The 9,978-nt window shown below is 38.3% G+C and overlaps 1 protein-coding gene across 1 annotated transcript; it reads left to right on the plus strand.

Annotated features, from left to right (window-relative positions):
• The first annotated feature begins 247 nt into the window (after window positions 1-247).
• On the plus strand, window positions 248-9,109 carry rtn2b (reticulon 2b). Its single transcript, XM_079648795.1, has 7 exons — window positions 248-397; window positions 2,002-2,209; window positions 2,861-2,999; window positions 3,204-3,273; window positions 6,225-6,271; window positions 6,572-6,630; window positions 6,713-9,109. Exons 1-7 carry the CDS (start codon window positions 385-387, stop codon window positions 6,825-6,827), a joined length of 651 nt encoding a protein of 216 aa, XP_079504921.1. The 5' UTR covers window positions 248-384; the 3' UTR covers window positions 6,828-9,109.
• Window positions 9,110-9,978: the final 869 nt, after the last annotated feature.

The raw sequence follows: 9,978 nt of genomic DNA on the forward strand, positions 1-9,978 counted from the left end.
CAATTTGAGGTTGTGTGTGTGTGTGTGTGTGTGTGTGTGTGTGTGTGTGTGTGTGTGTCTATGTGTGTGTGTGTGTGTGTCTATGTGTGTGTGTGTCTATGTGTGTGTGTGTGTGTGTGTGTGTGTGTGTGTGTGTGTGTGTGTGTGTGTGTGTGTGTGTGTGTGTGTGTGTGTGTGTGTGTGTGTGTGTGTGTGTGTGTGTGTGTGTGTGTGTGTGTGTGTGTGTGTGTGTGAATGCAAACAGGGGGTATCCAATACAGGATAAAATTAGGCCAGCCAGGCCTTATATTGCTGACGGAGCTGGGGTGGCCAAAAAAAGCCTGGGGTGCGAGCCAACAGTGGGAGCTCAAGGAAGAGGGGAAAGCAAGCAGGATCGTCGCTGAAATGGCCACCAAAGGTAAGGAAATAAACAGTGGCAGCTTTAAGTAGAGGGAATCAGAGCAGACAGGGAGCTGGGCATCTGTCCGGTGGAGGAGGGAGAGAAAGTTTAGTTTCCCTCCTCTGCTAAGCAGGTGTGAATTCAGACAGGATGACCAGTCAAATACTGAGTCCTGCATGTCTTTCATTCGGCAGACAGATGGGACTCAGCTAAATGAGAGCCTGTCGCTGATTGAATGTTGTTTTTTAGTTTCATTCTGAAAAGGTCCAGTTTGTCCCATAAGAATAGAAGATTGATAAGTGTTTTATTTTCAGCGCTATTTTAAGATGGTATTTATTTCGTATTATTTTATTTTTGGCATCAGGATCAGGTTATGGTTATGCCATGCTGGTAAAATTATTAAATAGATGTGACAGTAATGGTGCCTGATTATGAAAATATGTTTCTGGTTTAGCTCTGTGTGTGTGTGTGTGTGTGTGTGTGTGTGTGTGTGTGTTAGTGTGTGTGTGTGTGTGTGCAAATGCATGACTCAGTTGCTAGTAAATTGTCTTAATGAAGACAACTTGTTATTGATGTGTGTATACATGTTTAAGTGTTTGTTTTAAATTGATTATACCTTAAGATTATCATAGGAGCTGGGAGGATCATTCAACAGCTTAGAGTTTGAAGATCTCATAACCAGTGAATCATAGCATGCTTATTGCTTTATTTATAATTCATTAAGTTATGTGTAAAGTGCATAATTAAAAGCAATGCACTTGTGTAGATGTACATTTATTCCTAAAAATCTATATTTTCCGGCAAGGAAGGAGGTGAATAAAAAGATGCTTCTTCTATGGATGTATTTGAAGAGGCAAGATTTACTCTCAACACAGTCCCATGAACTGTACGCCATTGTAGAAATGACCAATGTTGTACTGAATGTAAATAGGTATTACTGAATAGAGAAAAATATGTTTTTAAAGCCATGTAGACAACGAGTCACAAAGGAGCAGGTAAATGACACCTCTAAGACATCTCAAAATGTCTTTATTTAAATGACCTGGTGTCCATTTTTCCCTCATTTACCTCCATATAAGCAAAGCTTCTCTGGCACAGAGGGAGAGACGTGAGACTGTTTGTAATAAACAAAGGAAGATAGAAGATATTCTGTTTTTTTTTTAACATGGAGTTGGTATCAAATACATGTACTGCTGGTTCAAATGATGTCAGCTTCATAGGAATTTGATTTGACTGATATGAAGCTAAATAAAACAAAGTCTGAGCGTCTTTATGACCATAACTTTTACACATGCATCGACAGGTTGTTATTTACTTCCTGGTTCAAAGAAACATGCAATTCAACATACTGCAATGCTTTGAGGAATGGAAATATGGAAGGGATTGCTATCACACATTGGTGGCTAATTGGTGTCCAAATAAATATATATGTATACAATACAAATGTGATTTGTGAGTTATGATTGCCACAACTATGTGCCATATCTAACGGTCCAAGGCCTGACTTTGTATGGAGGATAGATGATCTACAAACTTCACATCTCTGTCACAGTTTTTCCCTCTTACAATCATCAGTAATTCATTTTATTTTCTGCTCCTGTCATGTGCGTCCTCTTCTGCAGTCGTTGATCTGGTGTATTGGCGGAAGTTGAGGAGGACCGGTGTGGTGTTCACAGGTCTGGTGATGAGTCTGGCCAGTCTGTTCCAGCTCAGTGCCATCACCGTGATCTCACACATCTGTCTGGGTGTCATGGCTGTCACCTTCACCCTCCGCCTCTACTACAAACTGCTGGAGCTGCTGCGCTGGAACCCCGGGGTTCACCCCTTTGAGTGAGTCTGTCAACATTGATTTATTCCCACATATGCTTTATCAAGATACATTTAACTTCAAACCTAATTCTCATACTGTTTTAGAATGGTAGTGTTAAAGGCATTACTAATTGAAAAGTCTTGATTTTTTTTCAATAGCTACCATATCATGTGACCCAGTTTCTCTGAACCAATGCAGCATTGTTTTACTACACTGGACAAGATGAATACACCTGAACCTGGAGTGTATTGAACAAATATGATACTTTTCAATAAAAGAGCTGAATTGTATTCAATATTCATATAAAATTGAAAAAACATTAAAACCCAATAGAAAATGTGTGTATTCTACCCATCAAGTAAAGTTATACAATGCTGCATTGACTCACATGGTCTCATTAAAAGGAAGCTTATTAGAGTTTTTAATTAAAAGAAAGGCCAAGGGTCAAATAAAAAGAGTCATGGCATCCAGTGTTTTGGATTTGGAGTCCCTCGGTCACATGACATGGAAGCTATTTAAAAAGCCTTTTCAATAAAGAAACTGATTCATTTTGATGACAATACATAAGGCTTGAATCACTGTCGATATCCAACCTAAAACCAACATCACCTCTGTTTTATAGTTTTGTATTATTTGTGTATCTGAGGCTTGTGTATGTGTCTCTGCTTCAGGTCGTCTCTGAACCATGACAGCTCTCTGACAGACAGGGAGACAGTGATGCTGGTGGAGGAGGTGGTCCTGATGATCGCATTTGCCCTCACAGAAATTAAACGGCTGATTTTTATTGAGAGCGTGATCGACTCCATTAAGGTCAGAGTGTGAGGATAAAATGATGATAATAATGTATGAACACAAACTGATCATAAAACCTGAAAGTGGTATGATGATAGGTCAGCATGTATGGGAGCGTTGCTCAACTTCACAGAGCTAATGAAGGGCGTTTGTTCTCATTGGTATTGCAATCACTCTAAGGGACTCATTTGTTGTCAACATTTCTTTCCGGTGCTCTCTCAGTTCGTCCTGCTCCTGTATCTGCTGACTTATGTCGGGGTCTTTACCAGTGGTCTGACTCTGGTGATAACTGGTGAGTTATTTTATTCCAAAAGGGTTTTTTGATCTGCCAACGCCATGATTACAGTTTGGTGAGGTCTTTGCAAAAGAAAAGACTACTAGGGGATGATCATAGTCATAGTTTAAAGAATCAAACTCTGAAAAGAGAGAGAAAACAAAGTTTAAAATGTCCTGTTTCAACATCGAAGACACCAAAGAGTGTCATACCATAATCCAAAACCCCACTCTGCTTAGAGAGGGTTGTGTGCCATATAAGTCAAATAAGAACTACATTTAAATGAGATATGGAAGCTCTGAAAGGCCTTAAGGTACATACAAAGTAAATGTATTGTGTTAGCAGTGGCGGCTGGTGGAAAATATTTTTGGTGGGGCTATGGAAATGGTGACAAAACCATACTAGGGCATTTAAAATCAGGAGACTAAATACGAACATTGTGTGTGTGTGTGTGTGTGTGTGTGTGTGTGTGTGTGTGTGTGTGTGTGTGTCATACTTGCCAACCCTCCCGATTTTCGCGGGAGACTCCCGCATTTCTCCCGATTTCTGACAAAATCAGATGTACTCACCACTGTTTCCACTCGGACTTTAATACAGCTACACCATTGTTTGGTTTCCATGGTAGCGCGTCTCTTTAGCAGCGCGCGCAACTCAAAGTCTGAGAGGATGAGGAAGATGAAAACTGAACAAGAATCGACAACTCGACCCTCTGATCACTCCTTTCCTGTAAAATACAGGTCCAGCCCACACATATGCTCCATGGTGCCACAGGCATTGCCCTTACAACTACAATAAGCATGCAAATGTTAATCTACAGCTCCAACTCACAGGTCAGGGCGCTGAAAGGGCGCCCTTTGAGCATCAGATCTGACGACGCTGATAGGCTGAAATTATGTTTTGGCGGCATAGTTTACAGATAGCAACAGTCAGCTTGTTGGCTGCAGCTGCTCTGGCTGAGGGCTCCTTTCTACCGCCCGGACGAGAGAGGGTAATGATACACGCTGCGGCCAGGCAGGAAACATGTGACTTATCAATAACTTTAGGCATCGTAAAACAATTTTAAACGAGATTTTATTGTAGATTATACATTTTACTGATACCAACTATATCATATTTACCTTGTTCTTTAAAAATACAAATACAAATAAAAAATAAAGATATTTTTTGGAAATATATTTTTTTATTTATTTTTAATTTGTTATGACAATCAAACATGTGGGAAGAGGGGGGGCGGCGCCCCTAGCGCCCCTATGGGCCGGCCGCCACTGTGTGTTAGCAAGTTATGTTACATATCTGTCATGTCTTGACTAAAAATGTTTTATTGATATTAATATATTGGCCTTGTGTAGTACGTCTAGAACAGGGGTCTGCAAACTTTTTGACCAAAAGAGCCATTTTGCTCCTTTTTCCCAAACATTTTTTTGTCTGAAGCCGCAAAACATATTTCATAGCTTGATAGCTAATAAAGTTGTATTTATTGTTATATCAGACAAAAACTACAGATTTTTTGCATTTATTAGGCTATTTATTACATTATATAAAACTGTTAACCTCTAATAAGAAACAAAGAACTCCTATAAGGAGAATAAGAAATAATAGAAAGGCCTACTTTAAAATAAATTAAACACAGCACTTGGGGAGTCCTCTACACATTTGAAGGACATTTTTTTTTTATTAAAATGGGCCCACTTTGAAATAAATAAAACATATAGCTGCACCCTAAAAAGAGTTAAAGGTAGGGTAGGCAAGAATGGAGAAACCAGCTCGAGTGCACTAGAATTTGAAAGTACACAACCGGAAACAATATGCCTCTTCCTTCAGACTTTCTTACAGAGTCCCTCCTCCGACACACACGAACGCGCATCATCAATGAGGCCACGAGATACATTTGTGCACAGATGGAAGGCTGACAGGCAGTTACAGTCATACAGTTATTTTAGCCGGGCCGTCTAAAATGATTGGTCGGGCTTTTTACAGCGCTACGGCTTCCAGAGATTAATTTTTGTATGTATTTATTGTCAAAGCATTTAATATATTCATTGCTATCGGGACGTTAAGAGCATTCCATGGAATATAACAAAAAGTGTTTTCTGAAATAAATGACATACCCCATTGAATTATGACTGAAGATTGTCAGCTGTCTTCCTCTCCCTTGTTGTTCCTTGATACGTAAAGGCTGCAGCACCTTTGACAACTTCTCTCTCTACATATCAAACATACCGGTAAGCCAGCATCGTTTGCTGTGAAAGCATATAACTCTGTCCGCACAGAATTAAATCCTGTGTTCCTCCGGTACTTTTCTTTGAATTATCCATAGTTCGCTCATCGAGCCGGGGGTCAGGTTATTCGCCTCCAAGAAAAGGCGCTCCCGCGGGACCGTAGCAGGATGTGACGTATATTTTAGTTGACCTAATTAAAACCGTTTTGTTTTTTATTTATGTGTCACAGTATCACCTCAAAATACAAGATACGAAACATTTTCAACCATGCAAGAAAATATAAATAGTCCGACAAATACTTTTTTCAATTTTTTTTATTTCCTTCTTATTTTTGTCTAAGCTCAAGGGAGCCAGAGCAGGGGGCTTAAAGGGTCGCATGCGGCCTGTGGGCCGCAGGTTGCCGACCCCTGATCTAGAAGAAGACATGCTTTTAATTCTAAAATAATAAGGTAGTGGTGCACTTTTTCCTCCTGTGGCCAAAACGAGTATTACAACAACACAACATTGTGAACTTTGAAAAGCGTTCATCCTGACCTATTTCACAGATGATTTATTTAGGGAGCTTAGTAAGATGATCCTGGCAAAAGCTTTATTTGTTCCTGTTCTTCAAGTCATTTATTCAGTAGATGAATCATCTAAGATTAGACGATTAAAATGGATCACCAGATTTTTCTTCCCTCCTTTGCCTCTCAGTGCTTCCGTATTACACTTTGGTACTGAACTGATTTCTCTTTTGTCTTTGTTTAACAGCCGTGATCGTTGTTTTCTCCGTTCCTCTGTTGTACAAAAAGAACAAGGTAAGTTCCTTTATTTTAATTTTTATATATATATAAATCAATATCATTCACTAAACAACTCCAGCAAAACATAATAATGGCGATAAACTAGTAACACAATTTATACATGTACATTGTGTAGAGTTTTCCTGAATACCTTTATTGACTTCTCATGTGATGGACATCTGCAAACTAAATAGATACCCAGCCAGCAATAGGCTGAATATTCGGGTCCAGGGTGAAAAAGACTCCTCTGATACCACATAAACAAAAGTTAAAGAAAAACTTTAAACTCTTACCTGTGTATCATTTTGTTGACAGATGCGTTTAAGGAGGATGGTTCGAGCTGTCAAAGCTTTTGTAAAGAAAATCAAAGACCTGTAAGTTACCTTCTATTTGCAAAATGTTCTCATGGTAACAAATGATGACAATCTTTATGTTGATGCTGCTGCTTTGTTGCAGTTTCCTCAGTCTGTATCATAAGGTGAGACCCTCTTCTGCTCCTGAACCTGCCACAAAACATGCACCTGCCCCTGCAGCTGCACCGGCTCCCAAACAGAAAGCCAAGGCAAAGTAACTGGTTGGTCAAGTGTTTGAAAGCACCCACGATTTGGGATTCGGAAAATGTTGGAATGGTTACATCATCTGTGGGGCCACTTTGAGAGCCGGCTCATGTCCATTTCTCCACCGCGATGTTCATTAATAGGAGCAAGATATAATTGATCCTGACAGCTGAAACAAAGCTGCCCTTCACTCACAAAGAAAGAGTGGAAGTGTATGAGGGGAAGAATTTCATTTACTGAGATGCTGTTTGTAGGCAATGTTTAATATAACCAGTTCACACTCACATACTCTAAGCAGGGGCAGAATACCACCGTGTGTTTTTTTCTTTGATAACAGGTCTATTTTTACAGGGAGCTCCATGTTCCTGTTGAACTGCAGAATTATTCATAATGAACCACCGAAGCATTACTGCTGCTCTCATTATGTCTATGCAGCACCATAAATTGTAAACTCGGTAGAATAAATCTGACATGCTGCTATTAATTAACATTAATGTTTTTTTTGCTTGCTAAGTTAGATATCTTTTAAAAAGCTTTTTAAAAAGCAACACCTTGCAACTTTTATGAGAGTTTAATGAGAAATAATGAGGACATATGTCATATGCTGTTCATGCTAATTGCATTTAATCAGGTAAAAAATGACCTGCTGCTGCTCCTGGGGCAGATGAGTTATTAAAGATATAAAGTGCAGGAAAAAAAGAAGTGAGAGCAATTTAAACTCAGCAGTAAATTAAAATTGGACTGATTTAAGCACATAACAGAAGCATTTTTAATTAATTTGCAGATAGGACAACTTTATTTCTGCTCTCATATTTCACCTCCTGGTTAAAACACTAACAGGCCAACACATGTTTTGCGTCGGCCTGTGGATAGATATTCACTACTATTTCAGCTGGGTTCTGCTTTTTACCACGTCCTTATTGACAAACACAAAATGTCAGTAAACAACACCATTAACATTTTAAAAGCTGCATCAATTAACTTGTGAATGCTAACTTCTTGGTGCTTCCAGCTGACACAAAACAATGCAGCATTAATTTGGAGTATGGTTTCTTGCCACGAAAAATAACATTTATTTTAATATTTTAGCTATGTTTTGTTCCCAATCGAAACAATGAACTTGTGGTCAGTAAACCAAAACAATATGCTGAAAGATAGTAAAATGCTCTGAAGGGCTACTTTAATACTTCTATGGCTTTGTTACTGGAAGCAACTTTTAATGTTAACATATTGATTGTAGCTGCTTTAAGCTTTTTACTTTTTCAAATACTCCTGAAGAAATTGTACATCACCTTGGTTAGTGTTGCCTACATGAGTCTTAAGTTGTAGATAACTATAAATAGCTATGACCAGATACCCTGTTTCAATTGCATAATAGTGTAAACCAGTCGCACTATAACCTGCCTTAAGAGGACATTTAATTAGATAAAACTACAACAACAACAACAACAACAACAATTTAAAAAGAAGAAACCTTAAAGAGAGAAAGCGATTTTCATATTGTCATTGCATAAGTCATTCAACCAGTGGTGCTGCAGGACACGTTGAAAGCTGCTACACGAGCTAACAATATATATATTGTTAAATTGTGTAGCAGTTAGTCAATATATTTATGATGGAGATTTGCCTTTAATGTATACTAGTGGCTCTTCAGTGAGCGCTGCATTGTAGGCCTATGTGAACAGTTAAACATGTCTGGACTTTTCCTCCATAGCCTACTCTTATTGATAAATGTTCCCTCATTGTGACATTGTGACATTGTCCTCAAAATTGTGAGACATGTGAGAAAGAGTATAATTTTAATTCGGGGTGCACTATTCCTTTATTTATCCCTCCGGTTTTAGCTTCCAAACCTGAGCCTGTAGAGTAGACCGTACGCTGTTAGCTACTGTTAGCATGTCAGATTAATGTTGGTGACTAGTGCCCTCTAGTGGTCGGAGTTTCAGATCTTAAATCGTAGCTGCAGTCATACTAACATGTCTTAATTAACTGATGTTATTTAATGTCATTAAAAGAATATGAACCCCAGCCAAAAAATAGGTATTTATTTATTTAGTATTTATTGAAAAAAAAAGGTCAATATTTTCTATAAAAATGTAATTTTCAAAAGCTGTGAGCAGTGTTAGCTGTAACTGAGTTGCAGGAGGGCTTAACCCGAACTGCGTTTTTTCTTTTAATGTTGCCACTTTTATCTCTTGTTGTAGAATGACTTATTTCTATTGGTATTTCATATTTTGTATTGTAATTTCCGATTGTTATGTTGCTCCCCAATAAAAAGTTGTTTAGTAAAATGCAGGGTGCTTGGTTAATCTTTAATTCCTTTGTCAACTGTTACTGTTGTTGTCAACTGTTACTGTTGTTACATGTATTTAATATGACGAAGTGTTGTGAAAAAAAAAACAACGAACTGCACAATACTGCTTTTGATACTTTAAGTATGTTTAGCTGATAATACTTACATATCTTTACTTTAGTATAGCTTTAAAAGCAGGGCTTTTGTTGTGAAGTATTTCTGAGATGTGGTATAAGTACTTTAACGTAATACTTCTTTGAACACTGCTTTAGAATGATTATTTTTTAATATTCAATTATGATGAACAGTTTTGTTTAAATCCACGCTACAGAGAAAGTATTGTGATTTTTTTATTTTATACTTGACATTACTGCCTGTGCTTTAGTCTGAGAAACATACAAAATCAATTAGGCTTGTCTACGTGAGTTACTTACCCTATAATCTAAATGCATAACCAAATGTTAATCAAATACAGTAAGAAGCTCTCATGGACAGAGAGCAGCCAAAGGTCATATTTACTTCATATGGTCAGGGAGTGTAGTACTCACCATCAGGGGCTGCACCACCATGTTTGACCAGTAGGTGTTGCTCTTGGAGAGTGTCAGCTACCCTCTCGACGAGAGCAAGGAGAAACCCACTGATCACTGACTGTCACTGATGCCCAGATATAAATGGATCCTGACAAACATGTATACCATCACTGCAATGTGGGCTCCATACAAACATGATCTACACAACATGTTTCCTGGTATTAGAAACAGCTCTTTTCTCTCTCTATCGTGAGAATCACAATGTGACTGTGACCTTGAGATAAATTTACCTCAAAAATCATCCACACGTCATTTTAAAATCTTCAAGGACTTTTTCCCTTG

Source organism: Notothenia rossii (assembly GCF_949606895.1).
Source record: "Notothenia rossii genome assembly, chromosome: 9".
NCBI lineage: Eukaryota > Metazoa > Chordata > Actinopteri > Perciformes > Nototheniidae > Notothenia > Notothenia rossii.

What these genes read in the sequence shown, in the direction of transcription:
- rtn2b (XM_079648795.1), top strand. An exon ending in CCCGGGGTTCACCCCTTTGA is followed by an intron (nt 2,210 to 2,860) that starts GTGAGTCTGTCA and finishes TCTCTGCTTCAG; the next exon opens with GTCGTCTCTGAACCATGACA. An exon ending in TCTGACTCTGGTGATAACTG is followed by an intron (nt 3,274 to 6,224) that starts GTGAGTTATTTT and finishes TTTGTTTAACAG; the next exon opens with CCGTGATCGTTGTTTTCTCC.